Raw genomic sequence first — 26,446 nt, 5'->3', positions numbered from 1 at the left:
TCAACCACTGCGCCACCAGGGAAGCCCAACACTATCAGATTTAATAGCAAAAACAAAAGTATAAATACCATGAAAGAAAAAATGGTAGAAACTCGGCTCCACTGCTCTGTGTGCACTTGTGGAAGAGGACTTCTGCTGCTTTCTGCACAACGTGGTGGACTGAAATGGGAGGAATACTTGTCTCTCTCCATTCCCTTACACATGCCTTACACATGCCCAACAGAGCAGGGTGGCTAATATGACTTGATAGAGCAAGACATTTGGTGGACCATGTTTTATCAGCAGCTGGGGTTACTGTGACTCAAAAGCAAGAACCAGGCTGACTGACAGCTTACTCTTCACTCTTGAACTCAGGCATACTGGACCTACCTGTCCTACTTTTGTTTCCTTTATTCAGGAGCACGATATCTTTGTACTTCCTCCTTCTCGCATGTGGTAAATACATTTGCTAGAAGGTCCATGACCTTCTGTAATCCTTACCCATGCATAATATAAGGAGACTGGTATTTAATTTTCTCTCTTCTTCCCTCTCCCCCCATACACTCCTCCTAATACCTGCTCAGGCACAGGTGAACATGTAGGTCCCAAGGTTTAGATTCTGAATGGTAAAAAAGAAGCCTCACCTGGGACTCAAGCCTAAACTTACCAAGATTCAAAAAAGTATCCTTATTTACCATTTAGCTAGAGAGTCGTGTCTATATGATCCACTGGACTGAACCAGAAAGAGGAAGATATTTCACACTTAAGTAAGTGTTATAATTCAAATATCCAAGTCTCCTTAAAAGACCTCCAAAAATTAAATTAGAAGATCACTGAATAGTTTTTATTATCACTTAGTTTCATTTTTGAGTTTAACTCAATTTCTTTTCTTTTTGGTGAATACTATGTGAATAAATATGTTGATGTTAATATGTGAAGTGATAAAACTGACCCCATTCTTTGAAATACAAATATTTTGAGCTGCTTTTCTAATGTAGCTTAGGCTTATCTAGTCAGCCTTGTGGCCAATATTGACCTGAGCAGACAGAATAGTGACTCTAAAACTTTCGTGTATATACAAATCACCTTGGGTGCTTATTAAAAGAACATGATTTCCAAGCTTCATCCCCAGTGATTATGACTTAGTCCATTTGTTACTCTTTGTCCTCTTAAATATTCAGAAAAATTATTTTATAAAAAACAAATATTTTGAAACTTTTTACTTACTTGCAGTGAATCAGTTTTGAGCTTTCCCTTGTGTTCCTCAGATGAACGCAGCACTTCTCTGTACAGTTCTGCTGCCAAGGCATACTCACCTGAATAATCAAAATATATTTAAAGCATAAGAAAATCATGTATTTAGTTCCCAATGTCATCTAGTTATCTATAATCTAAAAACACCTACTGTGAAAATATAGCGATGATTACAATTCACTAATTTATTTTTTAAGAAAAGGAATTTAACGTGGTATTAATATGATTGCCCCAGTAAAAAAAAAACTGGTAACAGCACCTTTTTTGTTGTTGGTTAATTTCACAGACTAGAACACCAATCAAACACAATGTTTTAAAATTATACTGAAAAACAAACTCTGAATTAACTTTTAATTTAAACAAACGGTTTTCTTCTTGTTAAAGTTACTGACTACCAATCAGTAGTCATTAGAATGTTTGAAATTAAGGACAAATTTGGGGTACTTACATGTATTTATAGACAAATATTCAAAATACTATGGCCAACCTACACATAATTCTCAGAAAAATAATGCAGTCTTCTTGATAGGAATTGTTCTTATTGGTATTTGGCCAGAATGATTTACAGTCAATAACTACATTTCAAAAGCTTAGGAATTCTTTCTATTTCTATCACTATTAGTCTGAGATTTATGCTGTTTTTTATTATACATAATTAGCACCTTATTCAAATAAAGTAATTTAAAAAGTATCAAAGCACAGGTTGGCAAACTACGGCCCATGGGTCTTATCTGACTGCATTTTTGTAGGGTCTACAAGCTAAGAATTTTCTTTTACATTTTTAATAGCTGAAAAAATTAAAATAATAATAATAACTTGTGACATGTGAAAATTACATGATATTAAATTTCAGGGTCCATGAATAAAGTTTTATTGGAAGTCAGCGATGCTGACTTATTTATGTACTGTCTGTGGCTACTTTTGCATTACAATAGCAGGGCTGAATAGTTGCCACAGATCTTACGGTTCACAAAACCTAAAATATTTATTACCTGGTTCTTTCAGAAAAAGTTTGATGAGACTTCACTGAAGAAGAGATGAAACATTTTTAATGGCTTTGAGTAATGGAACCTATGTTATTTGCTGCCTGGGGAAAAACTCAAAATTGTTAATTGATACATACAATTAAAATAAAAATCTAACAGTGGCAAAATCATGGAATACAAGGGGAAAAAAAGGTAAAGAGATGTTCTGGTTTTAGTTTGCTGAGGAAAAAAGGCTTTTTCCTGATCATCACATACACTTGCATTTTAAATTTTTTTAACTTTAAACTAGTTTCATTAATATCATGGATTTAGAACTTTGTTCATGGCCATAATGAGTTTTTCATATATATACCTTTATAAATTTGTTCATGGCCATAATGAGTTTTCCATATATACACCTTCGTAAATTTTGTTGTTGGTTCTCTCTGTCTCTTTGTTAAAGTTGATTTTATATATGTAAATTTTATTGTGGTAAAATATACATAAAATAAAACTTACAATTTCAACCAGTTTTAGAAGAGTGCAGTTCAGTAGCATTAAGTACATTCGTTCATACTGTTGTGCAAAACACTTGCTTTTGTACCACTGCTTTATATCTAATTCTACCAGTTATCTAATACAAAGCTTTCTAAAGCATCCAATTTCTATTCACTTTAATAAAGGAGATTATTTTTGCAATAATAAAATTGCATTACAATGTAGGAGTAACATAATTACCTTCACACAATGAACTCTCCTTAGTTTTGAAGATTTTTCTAAAGCTTTTCAAAAGACACATGGATTCTATTAATATTTATACTATCATTTATAGAGAACAATCATTTAACGATTTTCCCCTCATAATTATTATACCTTTTAAAGAAGGTACAATGACTAGACTATAATAAAAACAGTTGAAACTGAACTAGTCATTATAATGTTTTTTTTAATGCTTAGTAAAAAAAAAAAAGGACGTTTTCTGGGGAAGACATAAAAATATGCATATTCAATAAGCTATACAAGTTTAAGCCAAATATGGAAATACCGGTTCTTTGCCACTTGATGGCACTAACATTTCCAGGTAAACAAATTGTACTGGTTCTATACTGCCAAACTAATTTTCTCCAAAAAAACACCTGTAGAAATGAAAAATGTATGTGATGATCAGGAAAAAGGTTTTCTTTCTCAGAAAACTGAACCTAAAACACTTCTATACCATATATATGTGTGTGTGTGTGTGTATATTTCATGTATACATTGTACAAAATTGAAATAATACCATGTTTTTAATACCATAATCAGTGAGGAACATAGAATATACATTGTATATCATATATATATGTTTGCATACAATATAAACAAATCCCTTTAGAGTTTGATATTAAGTTTAGATTTCTTTTAGAAGTCAGATCTTTACTATCTGATCTCTAATATTAGAATAGTTTAAATTATGTAAGTTAAATATGTAATGTTACTTTTAAAAATGTGTATTGTTTAACATACTACTATGAGTTAAACCATGGAAACTAAAAGTAGTTAATCCTCCACAATTAAGTTCATAATTACAATTAAATGAAGAATAGACATACCATTTATTAATGGACTTTCTAATAGGAATTTCTCTTAACAATTAGCAATAGTTTCCATCCATAGATAAATAAATACAGTGGGAGGGAATACAGTGGAAACTATCTGAAAAGAGCAGTGATGCACCTCCTGTTACACCATAGCACGGTATTTTGCCACATAGGAGCCAACTACATGCTGATCCTGCTGGAGTGTTACAGTGTTTGGAAATGATCAGATGAATAACCTTTTCCCCCAATTCCCATATTATGTATAACTTTACCACAGGGAAAAAGAGACAACAAATCTGACAAGGAGACTAGAAAAAAGGCCAAGTGAAGAAATTCATTTACTGTCTTAAGCTTCTGAGTCATAACAACATAAAATAAAATGAGGAATGCAGTTTTAGAATTAAGATGGGAAATCTGAAATTTATTATTGTGATCATCTGCAAGTAACATATTACTCCATTTTAGAATTTTTTTTTTTTTTTTTGGCAGTACGCGGGCCTCTCACTGTTGCGGCCTCTCCCGTTGCGGGGCACAGGCTCCGGACGTGCAGGCTCAGCGGCCATGGCTCACGGGCCCAGCCGCTCCACGGCATGTGGGATCTTCCCGGACTGGGGCATGAACCCGTGTCCCCTGCATCGGCAGGCGGACTCTCAACCACTGCGCCACCGGGGAAGCCCAAATTGAACTTTTTGAATATGGATAACTAATTGTTCCAGTACCATTTACTGAAAACACTAACCTCTCTCCACTGAAATGCCTTTGCGTCTTTGTTGAAAAATCAACTGATCATAAATTAGTGGGACTAGTTCTGGACTCTACTTTGTTCCATTGGTCTACTTGCCTATCTTTATGCCAGTATTATACCGTCTTGATTATTATAGCTTTAAAATAAGTGTTGATTCAGGTAAATCTTCCAACTATTTTGTTCATTTCCAAACCTGTTTTGACTATTCTAGGTGAATTTTAGAATCAGCTTGTCAACTTCCATAAACAGCCTGCTAAAATTTTTGTTTGGGAAAGTTTTGATTGCACTGACTCTATATCAATTTGAGATGAATCAGCATCTTAATAATATTAAATCTTCTGACCCACGAACACGGTATAACTAGGTATTCTTTAATTTCTGTCAGCAGTATTTGTACTTTTCAATGTTTCTGTGATTTTTGTATGGGTCCTGTACATATTTTTTCCAACTTGATGTCAAAGTATTTCATATTTTTTTGATACTACTATGAATGGCATTGTTATAATTTCTTATTGTTCATTCCCAGTATATAGGAATATAATACATTTTTATATATTCATCTTGTCTTATGCAACCTTGCGAAACTCATTTATTTGCTCTAGTAGTTTTCCTACATAGACAATCACATTGCAGCAAATAAAGATAATTTTATTTTTTTCCTATTCAATCTGATTAACTGTTTGTCTTCCTCTATTAAGAATTTAAGGCCCACAAGATCAGAGACTACTTTATTTTACTGTATTATTTTTAGTACCTAGATCATACCCAGCACACAGCAGACATTCTAATATTTGTTGGGAGAATGAATTTATAAACAGTATTACTTTGTAAATTAATATTCACTTGAATGTGTCAAATTTTAACCATTCTTCTATTTCTAGGCATTTTGGTTGTGTCAGTTGTTCACTACTGTAGACTAAAATCCATAATTTATTGCCAAATCTTTGTTCACATTATAATTTCCCTAAAAAAACTTCTAAAAGTGGAAATGTTTGGTGAAAGCATATGTAAACTTTGAAGCTTTTTGAAGTGTTCTGTGTAACTGCTCTTCATTAAGCTGAACCTATTTAAATTCCGAATAGTACCGTATGAAAGTGTCTTTCTTGGGAAACTTTGATTTCTACTATAACTAATCTTCCTCATTAAGTGTTTAGAAGAATCAGAGATAACAAAGCAATCACCTTCTACCTTTAATGATGTGGATGCCTGCTAAGCCATTGAGGGCACAAACTAGCTGCCGATGTGCTTCTTCACATTCAGTTCCACATTTCTTCTGCAGAGATGTCAGCAGTTCCTCCATTGTCATGGTGCTAAAAGAAAAGGCAGATTGTTCAGGACTAGAAAGAATCCTAAGTTAGAGTATTATATTACATAAGGTCAACAGCACCAGACTCTTACAGAGTCTTTGTGATCTTCAGTATCTTTCTGTTTACCCCCATTTTCACCATTATCATTTTTAGCTTGATCACCTCTTACTATTCCAGCAAGCATTCTTCTGATCCCATCATTCTTTAACTTTCTCTCATTTCAGTCAATGAAGACCAGAACTAGGAAAATCTTCCTAAAGTACAAAGTACACATGATATACTTGGAACAGTATGGGTGTGAGAATGTAACACTGAATCCATATCCTAGCACTAAACTTAATTAACCTCTAAGAGCCTGACTTTTTTTAATCTGTAAAGAAAATGAATATTCTCCAAGGATCAGCTCAAATGCCATTTCCACCAGAAGGCTGTCTAACATTAACTACTTTATATAGAAATTACTGTCATACTCTAATTGTCCACAGCAATTCATATATACCTCTTGTGAAATACATCATGTTTGCCTTACGTAATAGAGATCTATAATCTTTGTCAGCTCCTTTATTTGTCCATAAACTGCTTAAAGGCAAGGACAAAAGTCAAATTCCTCTTTATGTTTCTTACAGCACCTGAAAGGGTATCTTTTTAATATCAAGTGCTAAAAAAAAGGCCAGTTCTTAAGTCACAGTCTGATGAACAAAAAAGTTTCTGGGACAATAGAGTATTGTGGGCATAAATAACCTTAATGTATTAGAAAGGAATAATCAAAGAATATAGCTAACACGACGATAAAGAAAATATTTAATGGTAATCTAATTCATCTAATTCCCCGATGTGGGAACCAAAAAATATAATGCAAAAAGAACAAAAGCCTTTCATATCTGGGGTGTAGCAGAAAACAACCCCCCCACAAAAAACAACAAAACCCTACAACAGTTCTAATTTTAAAGAAATGTTCAAAACCATGAAAATAATTTTGATGTGAGTCTCTTTCACAAAGGGGGTTCCATATCCAAGAAAAATCACCACACTGCTAAAAATAGCTGACAACTCAGTTATGATACCCTGAACGAAACTGTGGGCTAGGAAGCTAATTGCTTAAATATTGTCTATTACTACTGTATTATCAATTGGAGTATAAGAAAATTGGTAATAAAACCTTTTCTGGAGTGGCAAGAACTCCCCACGAACAGCCTGTGGGTGGCAGCAGGCCTGCCTGAGCCTCAGCAATGGATATAGGATGGAGGTGACAGTCCTTCTGTCCAGGCTGCTGAGCTTCAAAGCCCAGTCAGAAATCTTCCTGAGTTTTACTACTGCATCCTGGCAGCACACTTCATGTTGACGGTGATAGAAATGTCTTTCCACTGGAGAAAAGTGGAGCCAGTGGATTTCTTCTGTCTGAGGGGGTATCTGGATCTATGCAGAGCAGAAAAAAGAAGATTTCACCTGGAAATTTAACTTTCTACCAAAATTCTGCTTTTCTTCTTTTTTTTTCCCCCTAATACCCTTAATCAATAAAAACTTATCCTACTGACTTGGTCAATCACATCTTTCTTTGCAGACCTCCACAGTATCTTGGCAATAAAGCTGTAGAGGAGCTGAGGATTCTTCTTGCAGTAAGGACGATAGAGAAGTCGAACCCACCAGTGTTTGACACAGTAAGGTTCAATACCAAGAAAGACCACTAACCCAAAAAGATCTGAAAAGAAAGAAGAAAAGCACATTGAGAATACAGACGGTGCCCAACTTACGATGGTTCGACTTACAATTTTTTGACTTTACCATGGTGCAAAAACGAACGTTGTTAATTAATAAATCATCAAATCTGATTTATCTCTATCAATCTAGCATAGTGGATCTCAACTGAGGTGGAGGTGGAGGGGTGCAATTTTGCCCACTGGAGACATTTGGCCGTGTCTGGAGACATTTGTGGGTGTCACAATTGCAAGAATGCTGCCAGCATCTAGAGGGTAAAAGCTCAATATCCAAAATGCCCAGAACAGCTCCCCCACAAAATGAACTATCTGTCCGTAAACGTCAATGGGGCTAAGGTGAAGAAACCCTGGTCTAACACAAAAAGAAAACAAACGAGACTTCTACTTCCAAATACAACATAGTAAGTCACGTCAGGCTAACATTCCCACTGCACCAACTACAAAAAGAACAGATGTATTACAAGAGTCATAGTGTTAAAGATATCAGCGAATCATGGAAGCAAAGATGAAAGATAAACTAAATTTCTAGAAATTTGGGAAAGGCTATTTTTTAAGGTAACTTGGGCATGAGAAAACTTTTGGGGGTGATTATGTTGACTGTGGAAATAAACTCACAGGTAAATACATATGTCAAAAATTTATAAATTTTACATTTTAAATATTTACAGTTTCATTATATATCATTTATACCTCAATAAAGGTGTTAAAAAAATTAATAAAAAATTTGTTGAATGGTGACAAGTGCTCAAAACACCTGCCAACATCTTATTCAACCAAAATAAACTAACTACCCAGGGAACTGAGGAATTATTGCTCATACTTTTCAATATTAAAATTAGAAAAAAGTAACTTTGATAGTATTTTCTTTTTTCTATACCTTCTCAGCTAACTTTTGAGCTGAATGATATCTTATAAACACCTAAATATCATAATTGGGCAGTTTCCAATGTAACAGCAGACCACTAAATTAATTAGACTTTTAATTAGACTGATATTATTCTATAAATATAGAATGTTTACAATGTTTTGCAATGTAACTTACTAAAATTACACAGGTATTTAAATATATACCTAAAATCTTCCTAAAAAACTTTTTTCCCCTAAAAATAATCATCAAAAAAAATTGTTTTTCACGTCATTGTAATGGATGGATGTTGATATTTTTATTTTAGCAGAATGATGTTATTCTGCTAGAAACAAACAATATATGAAAATTTGAATTTTCAGAATGATAAATTTTGAGGATGAATATTTGCCACAGGACTCCAAGAATATTTATATTTTATAATTAACTGCATTTTAATGACAGCTTTTCAGGAAATTTATTATGTAAAACAACATTTACTTAAACCTTTAGTTTTAAATATTTGCAACTTGAACAAAAGTTTTAAAAATGCAGTCTATGTTCCATGGAAAAAATAAGTTATATGAATGAGATTAATGCAGAAGCATGAGTTATATTGTGTGAGCAGGAGGTCCTTATTTTTATAGACACGGCCAAGTGAAATTAATTCCTTTTTCCTCTCTCTCTGGCTCTTTCCCTCTTTCTTTCTTGTCAGTTTCTTCCTGTTTTCTACTAACCATTTGGAACTTTGAGTTCAATTCAGACCTATGTCTACACTGTTCAAGGACGCACAGTAACTGCTCAAATTAGGACAATGGGACTACTCATCATATATCTATCCTCATATATGCAAACAAATATCACTTGATTCCATTTAAAAAGGTTAAGTGTTTGAAACTATTAGGAGTCAAATATAAATACATATATAATCACTTAAGTAAGGATTTCAGCAAAAGTTAAACATAAAATACTTCTTGTTCAAAAAAATTAAGCTTTTCAAATATATGCAATATGTGAGAAAACCATACATTACCCTCCAATCCTCTCTGTACTGGAGTGCCACTGATGCACCAGCGGTTAATCCCACTTAAGCGCTGAGCCATTTCTGCAGCCTGATGGGAGAGAAATATGAAATAAAAAAGAAAAGAAAAAAGACACAGGAAAAACTCAAAAGTGAGGAATATGTTTACTTATGAAAATAGCCCATGACAAGCTATGTTTCAGGTCAGATGCATCTGCTCTTATTGCACTTATCACACTCAATATTGAATGTCATATTCAATGGGCTATCTTCTAGTACAGTGGTTCTCATTAGCAGGAGGCTGTCATGTGTCCTTCCAAAGAGGAAAGGTAGTTCAAGTATGTGTAGAATGAAAATACCCGCTGAATGACTGATACATTCCCCAGACCACCCCATTCTCCAGATGTGAACCACCATGCTAATAGACATGATTTATAAATTCAATTCAGGTTATAGACTGGCCAAAGAAGACAGAATAAAGACATACAACAAAGTCTGAATAAAAATTCTGTCCTCTAAAGTAGTATTTTTCTATTACCATTTGGTCTCTCTGATCAAAAAACTGCCAAAGTTATCAGAGGCTATATGATGAGCCTTCCACATAGAGGAAATGCTTATAAAAGTCCCTAAATACTTTGATCTGCATCACACAAAAACTGCCATCTTATTCAAATATACATGTGCATTGCATTTAGAGCAATGATTCACAGACTACCAAAATAATTCCTAAGGATTATATAGTTCATACACAGAGAAAAGCAAATGTTGAGTGTTTAAAGGCCAACTTTCGGCCAGTGTCAATGCTGTGGGTTAACTATACTTAAACTATTAAATTTTCTATGAAGAGTTTCCTCCAATCCCTTTCCCTTTTCTCTTCCCCAGCCCTCAGAAGGTTCTGCAGAAATTCTCACTTTTACAGTAGGACATTCAACCATCTGAGCTTCATCAAGGCAAATCCTCCACCACTCCACAGCTACAAGGGGGCTCGGAATGGCCATATAGCGCTTCTGGTTCCTTAAGCGACGCCCATCCTCACTATTGCTGTGTGGGATATCTACATAGTTTAGTTCTGAACGAAGGACATCATAAGTAATGATGACTATATCCTGTTCTGCCAAAAAATGAGGCTGTAAAAAACCATCTTTCTTCACTCCTTGATATACCTAGGAAATAATCAGCATAGACACAGTTATTGCAGAAAGGCACATCAAAGATACTGAAACAGTCATTTATTTATACACTTACTGAGCCCTTTCTATTTGTTTAGAACCAAACATGCTATAAGATACATCCTATACCTGTCTAGAGAAAGATGCATTTTAGTGTGTAAGACTAATAACATAAGTAATATGAATGGAACAGTAAATGTGAAGGCTCACAGTGGAAAGACCAATTCTATGGCTAAGAAGGTAAATTCAGAGATAAATTCAAATTTGCGGTAGATCTTGAAGTACACTGAGGAGTCCTCACAGGTGGAGAAAAAGGGAAAAGGACTTACAGGTAGGTGGGTAGACGGAATAGCTTGTACAAAAGCACAATGGTGTGAAAAAGTAGAACAATAAGAGCTATTATTTACTGAATGCCTTTTATATTTCAGACACCATGCAAAGTTTTATCTCCTACTTTCAACAACAATCCTGTTAGTTGTTATTATTTCTATCCCACACATAAGAAACATGTAGTGACTTGCTCCAAACTGGTAGAGTCAAGATTCAAACCAAGGTTTGCCTACCCTACAGAACAGAGCTCCTCAATGGCAAAGATGGTGTTTTACATATTACTGTACTCTCCATGCCTATCATAGTGGCTGAAATCCAGAAAACATACATAACATTTGTGTGGAAAGAAGAACAAAGAGAGTAAAGAAAATTAACAGTAGTGAACAACATTAAATGACCACTTACTATGTGCCAGCACTTTATCAAATCATTTAATCTTCACAAAAAGTCTGTGAGGGGGTACTACTTTCAGAATTTAGCACAATTCCTGGCACATAATAGGTACTCAATAAATATCTGTTGAATGAATAAATCCTTATTTTACAGATGGGGTAACTGAGGCTTCAGAGGAAGATTCTGGAGCTAAAAGTTGAAACATCATACAAGTTCATACTATTACACAATGCTGCCTTTGAACTGCATTTCTCTCAGAGTATAAACGCTTATACAAAGACTTTTTCATTTATACAATCAAGATTTTTTTCAAAAGCTTTCATCTTTCCATCCAAAGTGCTTTAACTTCTGATGTCAGAAAAGAATAAACAGTCTACAGTTCTATTTCTTATTCTCAATTTTCTCTATCTCTTATTCTCAATTTCCTCTTCAAGTTCTGATTTAATATTATTATTATCTCATTAAGTTAATTTTGGGGATAAAAAACAAAGTGACAAAGATTATAAAAATTATCATGGGGCTTCCCTGGTGGCGCAGTGGTTGAGAGTCTGCCTGCCGATGCAGGAGACACGGGTTTGTGCTCTGGTCCAGGAGGATCCCACATGCCGCAGAGCGGCTGGGCCCGTGAGCCATGGTCACTGGGCCTGTGCGTCCGGAGCCTGTGCTCCGCAATGGGAGAGGCCACAACAGTGAGAGGCCCGCATACCTCAAAAAAAAAAAAAAAAATTCATGGAGTGAAAATTTACTCCCTTTAAAGAGTCCAAACTACCTTACCAAGACCCGAAGAGATGATGACCTCACATGTCTATTGATTTCATCCACCCACTGATGACAGATGGAACTAGGGGAGATGATCAGTGTTGCTCTTGTTGATACTGGCTCCATCGCAACAAGGCAGTGGGGGCAGTAGAAAGGTTTAACCTTCAGATTCTTCTCTTCATAATTCACACATTTTGCATGCTGCCACAAGTGGCATTTCAGGCACTGAACACGAGGCTTACGGTCTACCTGGTCAACTTCACCACATATGCACTCAAAGTGATAATCGGAGGAATTATAGGGACCCATGATATTAGAATGTGGCATGTCATGACCAACAGGATTTAGAGATTCAGCTTGGTCCTTTGCTGCATGTTTTTGCTTGACTTCAAAGACACATGTACTTTCAGATGTGGTAACATCAGTAACTGCAGAGTCACCGGTAGCTGGACAGTGATCCTGTGAGTTGAGATTGATGTTAAGCTGACTTTTTTCCTTTTTTGTGGATGCAACAACAGGCTTTTTCCTCAATTTACTACGATTTCTCCTGGCCTTATAGTAATAATAGTAAGGATCATCATCATCATCAGAGGTGTTTGATGGCAAGTATTCGGAATCTGTGTCCTTGCTCCCTGGTTTTCTGGATTCTTTCTGAATTTTCCTTGGACTCCCCACAACCTATGAAAAATATCATATATTTAATTTATTTCAACAGAGTCACATATCTGAAATTAAATGCCCAACTTCATGTGCTTCACATAAAAATCTAGTAGCCAGTCTTTGTTACCCCTTCCCTGAGGAGAATCACTCTTGATCAGTGGCTTTCAAGTTGCTCTAAGAACTCCCCTCCCTGATTTCCCCTCCAGAAGCAAAAGAAAGCTCTACTGCTGTATCATTAAGATTTGGAGTGAACAAAAGTTAGAAAGATAAAGGGAGCTACTAATTTTGGCATCAACTTCTTATAATTTACAATCTGCCTAAATCAATAAAAGACTGGTAGTTTATAATATATAAATATACAAACTAGGGCAATTATAAAAATACCAAGTATTAAAATACAGCATTTAAACAAAGTGAAAATTAATCTACTAGTTACTGCAATTAGCAAATAAGTTCCTTCTTTCTTTCTCCTTTCTAACTGTGTACCCTCCTGCAATTATTTATTGAATGCCAATTCTGTGCCAGGCATCATGTTAGATGCTGGGGATATATATATGAGGAATATTTAGCTCCTGGTCTCAAAGGGGTCTGTTGGAAAAGACAGAACAGTTAAAAATAAAATGATGCCATAGGAATGCATGAGAGGGTTATATAACCCAGAGGGGCTGCGATGGGGAGGTAGGTGCCAGCAATAGCTTCCTAGAAGTGATGTCACAGACAAGGTTGAACAGAGGAATGAATGACATTAACATGGAATGACTGGCATTAACTGAAGGAGATTTTCTTTTTTGGGTAGCAGAAGGATTATTAAAAGCACAGAAGTTCATTGCAGTCTTCTAACCTAGCTGGGGAGAAACTGGTGGAGACTCCCTGCTTTAGGAAATGAACTTTTTGGTCTGCCATTTCTTTCACAGTAGCTAAGCTGGTAACTCTACATTCTAAATTGTTGTCATTAGTCTTTTCTTGATTTATGTTTGCCAATTTGTAACTATTTTCTTAAAAGCAAACTGAACTTATTGGCCACAAAGCAGCAGTTTTATAAAAAAAATATAAACATTTTATAAGGTGATGACATGGGAAAAATAAAAACTTATATAAAAGATTCATTGTATATAAGGAGCTATGCAAATATAAGGTATCAATATTTTTATAAAGTATGGAACATGCTTTTTAAACTGCTGACAACATGAGGGTAAGAAAAGTTATCTTAAATTATAATATGCTTAACAAACTAATTTTATAATTCACTCAATAAATATTTATTGAGTACCTGACATATGTCACGCACTCTTCTCCAGGCTTAATGGTGACCAAAATAAAGTTGCTACTCTGATGGAACTTATATTCAGGAAGTAGAAAACATATGCCTCAGCCGTAAGCGTTTTTCCTAATGTTTGTTTTTTTATCATCAGATTGTAAGAGCTTCAGACAGGTGGGGTCTGTCAACTTATTCTGTAAAGCATCACATAAAGCTACTCAATAAATGCTCTGTTACCTGCTTTTTTGTTTTATCATGTATATCCTCTTCCTTGTAATTCTTTCCCAGTGTAAAAGTACCAGAAAAACCATGGCCTTTGATCTGTTTCACAAGACCTTCAAAAATTAAACATTTCAGCATCCTTTTCAGAAGACTCCTGTTCCGTTGAACATCATATCTATATATAGAACTGACATACTTGTAGATGGAAAGAATGGAAACTCCTTTTTTTCCATTCATTTCTTTAACAGCTGTCAGGATCATCACACGTGTAGCTAAATGCAAAAGGATATGCTAACTCAGTCAAAACAATTAAAATGAAAAGAAAACTCAGTTAATCTTAATGTGTACCGAGGACCAAGTTAAGAAGAAAATAAATCAAAGATTTATTAAAGATATGTTGTCTGTACATCATCATTTTGAAGAATATGTAATAAAAATTTATCTAATTAAGAAATAAATTACTGTAATGGAATAATTTAAGGAAGAATTACATTAATTTGCTAATCTTACAAATCAACTATCATTTAAAACTACATATTAAAAAAAAACTTCTCACAGTTATTTACATAAATGCTACCATTAGCAAGGGAAACATTCATTTGCTAGCAGAATTTGAAGTAGCTACTCTTTATCAAAGCCTGATTTAAACTGTAAGCTAAAGAAATGTAAATGTTACAAATTAAGCAAAAAACTGTCTGGACCAAGTCAAACCAAAGAATAAATGTTTATTTTTGTTAAGATAATATGCCTTGTAATTGAACTTTTATGCAAAGTATAAATAACTGTAGAAACAATTATTCATAACAATTACAAGATATCTCTATATAATAAGAACCAGAACAAAGATCACTGTAAAAAGGTGTTACCTTTAAGAGATTTCATACTTACGGGGGCACTGAACTTTTTCTTTTGGTTCAAATTCCATATTCTGGGTTTCTGTGTTTTTTACATTTCCTCCAGAATTATGTGATGGAATGAAGTAATTCACCACTTCTCCCTGATATAAACAACATTAAATAGTCACACAGTGTTTTGCTTTCAGTATTCTGAGTTGCTTAATAAGACAAACCCTCCTTCTATTAAGGAGATGCAAAAGAGTTACAATAAATTATGAAAGAAAGGGCTAAATATGTTATGCACACATATAAACCTTATTTTTTATTTCAGAGTTTACAGCTAGCCATCACTTTTTTAAATTGTACATGTTATCTTAAATTACCTAAATTTTAAGTGTGAAACTTCTGAAATTAACTTTTCAAGCCTTCTTTAAAATAGTAATAACCCACTGAATTTGTAATAATACTCAAAATAACTTAAAATTAACAAAGCTAATGAACAGAAAATATCCAAAGGAAGTTACCGATAGTTAAAACTGAATACTCCAACTCATTTTCTACAAAGGAAATAGACATTCCCTACTCTAACCCTTACTCAAATCTGAAAGGCTAATTTTGCAAACTTTACACTATTAAAAGATCACATAACCACTAAGGTTGTGAGCATGGTGGGCCCTACAGGTAATTACAGTTATGCCTTTAACTAGTGGCCTCATTTCGGCAGGATTAAATGGGCTGATTTCAGATTCCATTATTGGAAAATATGAACTGTGAGCTATATTTGCCTCACTGAAGTTTTTTTCTTTTTCTTATAAACTCTAAAATTTGCATTTTTAAACACAATTGTATTTTGGAATAAAGACTCAGAGTTTGTTTCATCTAGCAATCTAATTGCTAAGCTGTTTATCCTGTAACAAAGTTCTAATTATTGATATTTGACTCTAAGATTTACATACCTGAGATTTGCAGTTTTTGAAAAATAGCTCTCAAAAATATTCAGCAGTAACACGGAGACGTGAAGTAGTGACAAAACATTTGAGGAAGTAATAAAACTTTCCTAAAGGAATTTCTCTGCCAGCTAGAAGGAAGCTTGGTAAGTGACAGCATGTCACCTTCCTAGTTGGTCAATATCACTTTAAAAAAACCCCTCCAGGTCACAAACATCCCATTTTCTGTGCCTACTTGAAGTTAACTAACAACTAATATAAATCATTAATTGCAGAGTAAACTGAAAGTGTTGACTTAAGTGCCAAGCAAATGTTCGATATATGATGCTTTTGGAGAACATATGTCCCTGCTTCCCCAAGCCCTATAGTACTCCTACTACCTCAGGAAGAGTGAGAGCATCTTGTTTGACATCTTGTCGAGTATGTGTCAGAATCAGAGCCAAAACCTCTACTGTCTTTCCCAGACCCATCTCATCTGCTAAGATTCCACCAAGCAACTGTGGCCCAGCATTTGGGTACTCACGGATGATGCTAAGGAAAAGACAAGAAAAACACATCATAGGAATGCAAATAAAAATTACACTGTTCCTAAAGAGAACCAGGAGAAATGCATAGAAGGCTAAGCTTTTAAAAATTATATTTTAGGTTGCAACAATTATAATCCCTAGATCATGAATATAAGAACTGTGATCAAAAAACTGCCTGAGCTGACAACTAAAGTCTGCAGAAACAGAATTGGTACTGTCATCATTTTTCTCTTCTATAAATAAAAGGAAGCATGTCTGCCTTCTTTCTGTGACCTTTATGAATCTGTGAATAAAAAATTAAGAATGGCAGTAACTACTGATTCACTAGTCATATTTAATGATTCCTAAAACTCTTTTGTAATAGAAATTAACAAATTTAATGAACTGGCCCATAATAAGATGACATTTTTACCTAAAATTATAATCTCTTTAAATATCAATAACTATGCATCTTAAGTCTATTATACTGCATTTATCTACTGAAAAATTACAAGTGCTATTAATTCTATGTCTATCTATAAAAATGTCTAATGAGACCTGGACTTAGTATTCCTTCTTGAGGTACTGCTGAGGCTGAAGACTTACGTTACCAATCTCATACAGGTTTTTGTAATATTTATTTTTACTATCGTTTTGCCTTACCAGCCTGTATATGGATTGTAGTAGAGTTTCAAACCCTCAGATGTAACAATTTCTCGCCATAGGAAGTGCAGGGCATTTTCTAAAGAAAAATATAATCATAAGAACAAGTTTGTTTGTTTTCCTTTCTGCCAGATAATCACATTAAAATAAAAGTAAGTTAACAGTCAGGACACCCTGGAAAGGCACATACACATGGGAAAAAGGCTAGGACTCCTCTCATTCTTTTCTTCAGGTATTATTCTTTAGCTTTCTTTGCTTTGGGCACCAATATGTTCCATATAAACAAGTGATAAGACAGAAAAAGTATAGCAAATTATAGAGGATTAACAGGAAAAGAAAACTAATACACATAACCAAGTCTTACCCAATAAAGGAAAATAGCTTATCTTTTATAAATCCTTCAAGAAGTTACCTGATGTCTTTAAATAACTCAACAGATATACGATACTGGACTAATACATTAACGTAAATCAGACCTAACCTTTTATATGGGTCTGAGTCGGAGGAAAGGCTTAACTGAGGAAATAATATCTAAAACTATAACACTGAAGTACTGAGTTTATTTCAGCCAGAATCGTCCACTAACCCTTCCCTTAATATTTTAAGTTGTTCAAACCAACTGCTAAGTAGGAAGTATGGCTCCACTCACCAGTGAAATGGTAAGTCACTTTTTGTTACTTTCTTTAGGGATTAATAGATGAAGTAGGAATACAGACATATAGGTTTTATAAAATGAAAAAAATTAAAAGATAAAAAGCTTTAATTTACGGGAACCAAGGGAACAGAAAAACTACTAAATGACACATGGGATTTAATCAACAAAATCCAGCCTGTGGACAAAAAACAATGAATCACTGACACATGCAGCACGGATGAACCTCAAAAACATTATGTTGAAAGAGGCCAACTCCTTCCACCCGAGTATACACATTTTATCATTCCGTTTGTTTCAAAAACAGGCAAAACTGGGCTTCCCTGGTGGCGCAGTGGTTGAGAGTCCGCCTGCCGATGCAGGGGACACGGGTTCGTGCCCCGGTACGGGAAGATCCCACATGCTGTGGAGCGGCTGCGCCCGTGAGCCATGGCCGTTGAGCCTGCGCGTCCGGAGCCTGTCGCTCCACAACAGGAGAGGCCACAACAGTGAGAGGCCCGCGTACCGCAAAACACAAAAAAACAAAAACAAAACCAAAAAAAGCAGGCAAAACTAATTTACGGTGATAGTGGTTGCCTCCCGAAGGGGTTGAAGTAGGAGAACTGACTGGGCAATTATAGAACTTGCTGGGGTGATGGAAATACTTTGTCAGCCCTGTATGATAGAAATATTAAAAGAAACAGGTAAAATTAATTTTAATAGTTGTTTTCATTTAGCCCAATATAATCAAAATATTATCATTTCAATATGCAATCAATATAAAAATTAGTAGTGAGATATTTCACATTCTTTTTTTGGTACTATTTGAAATCTAGTATATATTTTAAACCTATTGCACATAATTTGGACAACCACATTTCAAGTCTCAAGAGGCATGTGTGGCCAGTGGCTACATTTGAAAAAGTGTGGTTCTATGCCTTAACTGAATTGCTGGTTTCACAGATGCATAGATTCATCAAAACTTATCAAACTGTGCCCTTAAGGTCTGTGCATTTTACTGCATGTAAGTTACACCTTAATCAAATTCCTTAGTTGAAAAAAATTATTTCATTTTGGAGAAAAAATAATCCAGTCTGTGGTAAACTCTACAGAGCTAACCATTCCTTAAACAAATATACGAAAAAAATACAAGAGAGAGGAGATAGAACCTATAGACTAAAAGAAACTTAAGAGACAGCAACTAATTCCAATATATGGATGTTATTTGGTTTCAGATTTGAACAAACTATAAGAAGGAGAAATAGAGAGAAGGGAGGGAAGGAAGGGAGAGAGATTTGGTGATATTAAGGAATTACTGGTTTTAAAATGCATTATACATATATTTATATCTGTTTAAAAGATCCTTTATCTTTTAATGAAATAAACCGAAATATTAACAGAAGAAATGATACAATATGTGGGATTATTATTTCAAAATAATTCAAAATATTGGGGGAGGAGGAGGAAGAAGAAATAATATTGGCTATGAACTGATATTTCCAAAATAAAAAGTTAAAAAAATAAAGTTTGTTGGATAAAAAAGTGGGAGAAATAAGAGCTATTCATCACTGATTAAAATAAATCTATACAGGAAGAGTGAGAAACAGTTAACACTTTACTTCCTAGAGTCATGTAAAAATCTCATCTTGTGCCCATGCCTTTAAAGACAATGATAAAGAAGTGGCACAAATGACTCCCATAAATCTACTACTTTTTTGAAAACACTTATTAGATGGTGTTTCATTTTATTATTTATTTTGTGGAGTAAAGAAAATAAATGCAAACCTAGGAAAATTAGGTTAGTCACACATTGTCTCCCACTTTTGTAAATTTGCTTTCTGTCCCTAACATTCATGATTAAATTGTAAAGCCTTTTACATATATTAGGAAAATTCCAACTGGTCAGGTTACAAAAGCAATTCTTAGTTGGAAAGGCATGTAAAAAATTTCTTGGTTTTTAAAAATTCCAATCAAGGCAGCCTTTACTTTGGCTGGAAAAATCAGTTTGAACTTTTATGGATGAGGGAACTCATATATGAATTTCTCTAGATTTCAGTTTTGAAGGATTTCTTAGAAAATAATTTTGTTCATAGTAGCACCCATTCTATCCTATGTTTTCAATATGATTTGTTTACTGATCGATTTCCCCCTACCCTCTCTCTCATATAATCCCTCTGATCAATTTGCCTTTCCTTAAGCATCTTATACTTGCCACTAGCAGGGGTGCTTTTGAAATGCTCTTGTTGTAGCATCCAATTTACAGCGTCTCTTTGGTATGGTCTCAACACAGGAGTCAGTGCAGGATGCTGGACATCCACTTGGATGCATGGAGTTTCTTTTTGATGTGTTTTCTTCACAAAGTGATAGAGTTCATCAATGTCCTGTCCCTCTGGCTCACTCTCTGAATCTTCCTCATCCTCTTCCAACACATCTGTATATCCAAGAACAAATGTACTCAAAACAATCCCATCCACATTTATAACTATAAGCAATTCTTATTTCAAGAACATACCATGCGTTCTTCCACTTCTGGGGCCTTTCTTAGTATGTTTTTTGACTGATCAAAAATTTACCCATCCATCCTTCAAGAAAATTCAACTGATACTTTTTTCATGACATTTTCTTTTGTTTTCCCTGGTCAGAATTAATATTCTCCTCTGTGTTCATGCAATATTCTTATACTTTGGATATAGTAATATATTGCAATCTGTCTGGTAATACAATCATTTGTGTGTATTCATCCCTTCCCCACTGAACTGTAATGCTCTTTGAGAGCAAAGGCTGTCTTTTTCTTTTTTATTTTATTTTATTTTATTTTATTTTATTTTTTTTATTTTGCGGTACGTGGGCCTCTCACTGTTGTGGCTTCTCCCGTTGCGGAGCACAGGCTCCAGATGCGCAGGCTCTGGACGCACAGGCTCAGTGGCCATGGCTCACGGGCCCAGCTGCTCCGTGGCATGTGGGTTCCTCCTGGACCGGGGCACGAACCCGCGTCCCCTGCATCGGCAGGCGGACTCCCAACCACTGCGCCACCAGGGAAGACCTGTCTTTTGTTTTTATAGCTCCTTAGAGCAGCTAGCACGTGCCTTGTGCGTTGTAGATGTTTGATAAACATCTGAGGAACTGAATGTGAATATCTTTTGCAGTTTGTAAAAGGATAATTTATTTCACTTTTACATCTTAACATAAAAAAAATCCATACGCAATTTTTCTATGTCTAATAAGACAAGGATTCCCATTCTATTTCTTATGCTAAAAAGGATAGGTATTTGGTAGCAGCACCAGCAGCCAATCAGGAGATTAAGGGCTTAAGCCATCAACACAAATTCGTAAGAATTTCAGACTCATTTGTTGGGCACAATTGCCCTGTGGAAGAAGATTCATGCCTACAACATGAAAAAAAAAAATTCAGACTCTTGAACAAATTTACAAACCCCATTAACTAAAGCTAATGATTTATTACTGAAAGGTTTCAAATAGGCCTAAACACATTTATAGAACAGGCCTCATATGCCCTAAAATAAAAACTGTACCATAAAATACATAATTTACTATTTTCAATAAAAATTATGTCATATTAAGATTTTCAAAAGTTTACAATTAATGTGTAGTTATATGCTTGGTTATTTCAGACTGTTAGTATAGGTGTATACTCTAGTATCAGTAACTAAATTTGAAGTTTTCCTTTGAAAAGTTCAAATTTTATTATTTTTAAAAGGCAGAATAATGGAATTCTTATAACTTTAAAAATTCTAGGTGTACTTAAAAGCATTCCTTCCAATTTTAAAACCAGTGATTTTCCTCCTTTTAAGTCTTTAACATGCAAAATGATTTACTATTATTAGCTATCATGAAGCTCTGCAAAGAATGTACTGCAGAAACAATTCAATAACCAAGCTCAGAAACGGATTTCCCAAATATTCCAGTATAAAAATGTTCTATAATTTGCACCTGAAATAAGGCTGACCCACCATGAGCAGGACTTGGAGAATTTGAGCCGTTTTTCCAGTAGTGTTGATGGGCTGCATCAAGCCATCCACACTCTCCCTTGGGAACCAATGGCAGACAACTCTGAAACTGCAGTCCTGACCAAGGATACAACGTCTTGCCAAGAAACAGTAGCAAAGTTAACTGGTCTTTATGGGAAGCAGGCTCTTGAGATTATTTGTCAGACTGCAAAGGAGAGGTGGAATAAAGGCCAGCCAAGAATCTCTGGCCATGACAAAATAAAAAAGCACAGGAATAATGCAAAAATTCCAATCAGCTCAGAGCCCTTTAAATTCTGCCTATTGACTCCGTAAACATTTCTTGAGTAACTACTACAAGCTAAGCACATTATTAAGCAAATAAAGACAAAAATTATAGAAGTAGGGGTATTTTGGATAAGTATAATTTTGTCATATAGCAATTTTATGAAGGTTTAATTTTTACTATGGTTTTAGTAGCTGTTTTTCTGGCTGTTATGTATAGGATTTGGGGGAAAACCCACAGCTCTTCAGTAGTAGCAATTTTAAAGTTTACTTTAAATATTACCTGGAATAATAAAATTGTATAACTTTTCCATCACTCTCTTCATGAGTTGATTGAACTTTTTCATTCTTGAGTTTGCATCACTCAGAAAATCTAGTTTTGCTAGGCCACCTTCCAAAAGATAAATTCCAACCTACATAGAATTAATCAACATAAAAATAGTTTTGATTGTACTATACCATTTTTGAGGCTATAAGAAAAACATTTTTTAACATCATCATTTTTAAAGGTATTCACAGTATTTACCCCACAAGCACTAAATATATAACTACCAAATCTCCCTTAGATGTTTTCACTTTCAATAACAAATTCATTCTACAAATGCAGTACCTAGCATGTGTGATGCACCATTTAAGTAGCTAGAAAAAAAATATTTCCTTAACTGAAACTGAACCTGGGAGACTGTGATGAGAACACCAATTCTACCAACCAAGTCAATGATTTCCCAACTGGATGATCATCAGAATATCAATGAAGCTGGTTAAAAATGCAGATTCCCCCAGAAGATTCTGATGCACATGACAGGATTCTTAAGCACGGTTAGGTTTGGGAATCCCTATTACTATATCAAACACTAAAATGTATAGGAAAACAGACCTTGATTAAGGTTATGTAGCTTGAGTCTAGTGAAACAATGTAGTATGAAGTTTTGTAGTCAAAATACTTGAATTTTAATACTGGCATTGATATTTAAGAGCTAAATAAACAAACACAATAATTGATTTATTTTGACCCCAATAGAGAGAAACCTATATGAGATAGCCCACTTAGTACAATTTTAAAACTTCCTAATGGTAGATAATCAATAAATAGTTTCCTTCATTTTCCTGTATTATCCTGAGCTTGATTCCCTAATCACTGAGATTCTCATAGTTTTTCACTGAAGAACAAGAATCAACCAGCATTATACAGGAATAAGTGGCAAAGATTATTTTTCACTACTTATATTCTGCTTTGTACCTAGAGATGGCTTGCTATAGCAGCAATAAGTGTTTAAAAGTTTATAAAAATTGGGATTAGGGAAGACAGAACAGATCAAGATTTGGTGTGTGGGTGGGAGAAGTAGACAGAACACAGGCATACAATCCATGAATTCTTACATACTTGTTATCCCTGAGCCACAATTTTTGGCACTCACTAACAGCAAAGAGAGGGAATGCTTGGTTGTACAGTTAGACTGTTCAGGGAAGAATTAATTACAATCCAATGCTTCTAAATTTTCTCCTTTCCTTCTGTCAATTCTGAAACTATAAATGGGGCTATCAATATAATTGATTTTTAATGTGAGAAATGTATAACACAGCTTTCAACTGAACAGAGGTGAATTTAACATTTTAGAATTTCTTTTCAAGTTCTAGCATGAAGGCATATAAACCTGCTTCATAGCTGACAAAGTACATTTACTTACATTACCTCACCTGATTCTCAACACAACTGTATGAGGTAAAAAGAATGAGTACTATTTACATTTCGTACAAAAAGAAGCTGAAATTAGGGCCTTTAAATGATTCACAAAAAGTTACTTGGCTAGTGAATAGCAGAGCCTGAAATGAATGGTAAATTTATTCATTCACTTACTGAAAATCTGTTTAGTACATGGTATTTTACTGGGCTGTGAAGATAAAAAACTTCATAGTCTAGTGAGGGGGAAAGATATAAAATGTAAGTATACTACAAGTGACCAAGGCAAAAATAAGCATATGTGTTAGATATTATGGGGGAAGAGCATGTAACACCATCCATGGAGTTTAAGAAAGCATCTCCTTAGGTGAAGTAAACTCTGAGCTGAACATTAAGCGATGACCAGGAGTTTGGAGGGATGAGGAAGGCACAACCCAGGCAGAGGGAAGTGTGAGAGCAAAAGCAGAGATGCAAAAAGGCAGCAGGGTATCTGCAGGAAACAAATTAATTTGCACTTTCTGGGACAAACTAAAAAGCAGAGTGATTAAGAGTTGAGGCTGGAGAAGGAGACAAAGGCCTATCAAAGGAGAGACTTATATGCCAGATTATCATTAATTCTAGAGGCAGTAAATAGACTAGAATTCCATTTGCATCCATAGCATACCAGCCCAGAGACAAAGGTAATGAAGGAGTTGAAAAGGCAGTAATTAAAGGATTGCTACAGGAAGAGAAAGAGATAATGAGGACCAAAATAAGTCACTGAGAGTAGAACTGGAAAGGGCGAATCAGGAAGATCCTGAAAAAAGAACAGCCTGAAAATGATTAGCTATAATATACATTTTTTATAGTTATTGAATGTCCCAAATAAAATGTACTCTGACACTTAATAATGAGAGGCTTATTGCTGGCTTTCCAGACCTTCCTTCTAAGTTAATTTCAAAATGGGCTGTCTGATGCAGAAGAACCTTAAAAGACACTACAGAAATTGCATACCTTGATAATGTGATTTCCTTCTGGTTTTTGGTAAAGTTTTATTCTTTTCTTCTTTTGCAGCCACCCCAAATCTTCTAACATTTCACCACTAAAGGATGATTCCACTTGAATACCTTTGTCACAAATACTGATTGGCTCGTTGAGTCCTCTTTCTTTTTTCTCTATATCTTCGCATTCTGAATGAACATAGAGCACAAACTGACAGCTCGACTCTGAACTCGTCAGTGTAAAACTCCTTTCAGAAAAATTTTCAATTAAACTCTGTTCAGGAAGAAGCTGAAGAGTTAATTCCCCTAGAAATGCTTTCCAAGAATTATCAAAGTGACAGGGAGAAATCACAATATTCAGCTTTAGAGACAAAGGGGAAAAAATGCCACCAGTCTCTTCTTCAACTGATTTTGAGACGCTCACCACTTCTGAACACCTCTTCTTATCTTTGTGAGCCACTTCTTCCTTTAGACTATCATCTAGGATGATGCAGTGAGCAGAAGAGGAGTCCAAACCTGGGCAGGACTGCTCGTCATCAGTTGAGGTGAGAGGTTCATTCCTTCTGTCCTCATGCATATTCCAACGAAGCTGCTGTTGCTTTTCCTCATCTACCCTCACTGGAGGAGCACGTTTCCGTCGGCTGCTCATTTTCAAGTTATCTTGGTAAATATGAAGTCTAGAAGACAAACGTAACAGTAGGCATTCCAAGAGAGGATTTTAGTATTAAAATACTCCCAGATGAGAAATTCAGCAGAGAAAAATAATCCCACACATAACATGAAATCTTCAGAGACACACAAACTAATGGATAATTTTTTTAATAAGTCAAATACAGCTTTGGAATACACTGACTATAATCTCATGTATCATATAAATTCTAATGGTCTTATTGGTCTTTTACAGATAAATTTAATATAGATTATTTGTTGTTTAAACTAAAATAAATTCTAAAAATACATTTAATGAGCAGCATGATAGTAAGGTAAATCTCTCAGATATCCTGGAAATGCTTATTTGAAAACTTTTAGTAACATTTAGATTCATATCATCACCACAGAATTTCAATTTTGTTTTATAATCCCAAAGAGTTAACAAAACTTCACTTGACTCTTACATAACTTAAAAATCCCTAAAAATATATCTTCTTTTTCAAAAGAGGAAGATGAAAACATAGAAATGTATTTCTTTTTGTGAATCAGCATATAAAAAGAATAAGAAGGATATCTGGGCAAGAAATAAGGTGGTGATGGCAAACAGGGGAAATAAGGCAGAGACAATAATAGAAGAAAATTTTTAAATATAGGGAAAAAAAGAAAAGAAAGCTTTGTCAACTCAAAAGAGGAAACTGGGCTAAAAGCAGCCTATATAAGGTAGGCCCGAAACTACGTTTCCCAAAATAATAGCCAATTCCTATACACAGCATAAAACAAATCAGAGAAGTTAAATCACAAAGTCATAATGATAGTTGGTGCCTATTCCAATTTATTCCAACCACGTAGCTGGGGGAAAAAAAAAAAAGGATGTATAAACAAAATTTGTCTTCAAGTGCAGTTTAAGAAATATTCTCAGAAAAGGGAACCCTCTTGCACTGTTAGTGGGAATGTAAATTGATACAGCCACTATGGAGAACAGTATGGAGGTTCCTTAAAAAACTAAAAATAGAAGTACCATACAACCTAGCAATCCCACTACTGGGCATATACCCTGAGCAAACCATAATTCAAAAAGAGTCATGTACCACAATGTTCACTGC

The 26,446-nt window shown here is 34.8% G+C and overlaps 1 protein-coding gene across 2 annotated transcripts in view; it reads right to left on the bottom strand.

The window, feature by feature from the left end:
* The window catches only part of SHPRH (SNF2 histone linker PHD RING helicase), a 71,973-nt gene extending 46,632 nt beyond the window's left edge, over nucleotides 1-25,341 (bottom strand). The window contains exons 1-14 of one of the 2 annotated variants that reach the window (XM_065888591.1): nucleotides 24,706-25,341; nucleotides 22,315-22,444; nucleotides 19,994-20,212; nucleotides 17,151-17,229; nucleotides 16,362-16,512; nucleotides 15,087-15,195; nucleotides 14,214-14,470; nucleotides 12,074-12,736; nucleotides 10,319-10,570; nucleotides 9,420-9,498; nucleotides 7,363-7,526; nucleotides 6,987-7,243; nucleotides 5,709-5,830; nucleotides 1,207-1,295 (exon numbers count right to left, since the gene is read on the bottom strand). In XM_065888591.1, the coding sequence (XP_065744663.1) occupies nucleotides 1,207-1,295; nucleotides 5,709-5,830; nucleotides 6,987-7,243; nucleotides 7,363-7,526; nucleotides 9,420-9,498; nucleotides 10,319-10,570; nucleotides 12,074-12,736; nucleotides 14,214-14,470; nucleotides 15,087-15,195; nucleotides 16,362-16,512; nucleotides 17,151-17,229; nucleotides 19,994-20,212; nucleotides 22,315-22,444; nucleotides 24,706-25,341 (3,207 nt within the window). Of the gene's footprint in view, nucleotides 1-1,206; nucleotides 1,296-5,708; nucleotides 5,831-6,986; nucleotides 7,244-7,362; nucleotides 7,527-9,419; nucleotides 9,499-10,318; nucleotides 10,571-12,073; nucleotides 12,737-14,213; nucleotides 14,471-15,086; nucleotides 15,196-16,361; nucleotides 16,513-17,150; nucleotides 17,230-19,993; nucleotides 20,213-22,314; nucleotides 22,445-24,705 lie in introns of those variants that run through there. The other variant, XM_065888592.1, reaches the window with a different exon arrangement.
* Nucleotides 25,342-26,446: the final 1,105 nt, after the last annotated feature.

Source organism: Phocoena phocoena, chromosome 12 (genome assembly GCF_963924675.1).
Source record: "Phocoena phocoena chromosome 12, mPhoPho1.1, whole genome shotgun sequence".
Lineage (NCBI taxonomy): Eukaryota > Metazoa > Chordata > Mammalia > Artiodactyla > Phocoenidae > Phocoena > Phocoena phocoena.
The sequence above is the reverse complement of the archived record's forward strand: the minus strand, read 5'-3'. Positions and strand labels throughout refer to the sequence as shown.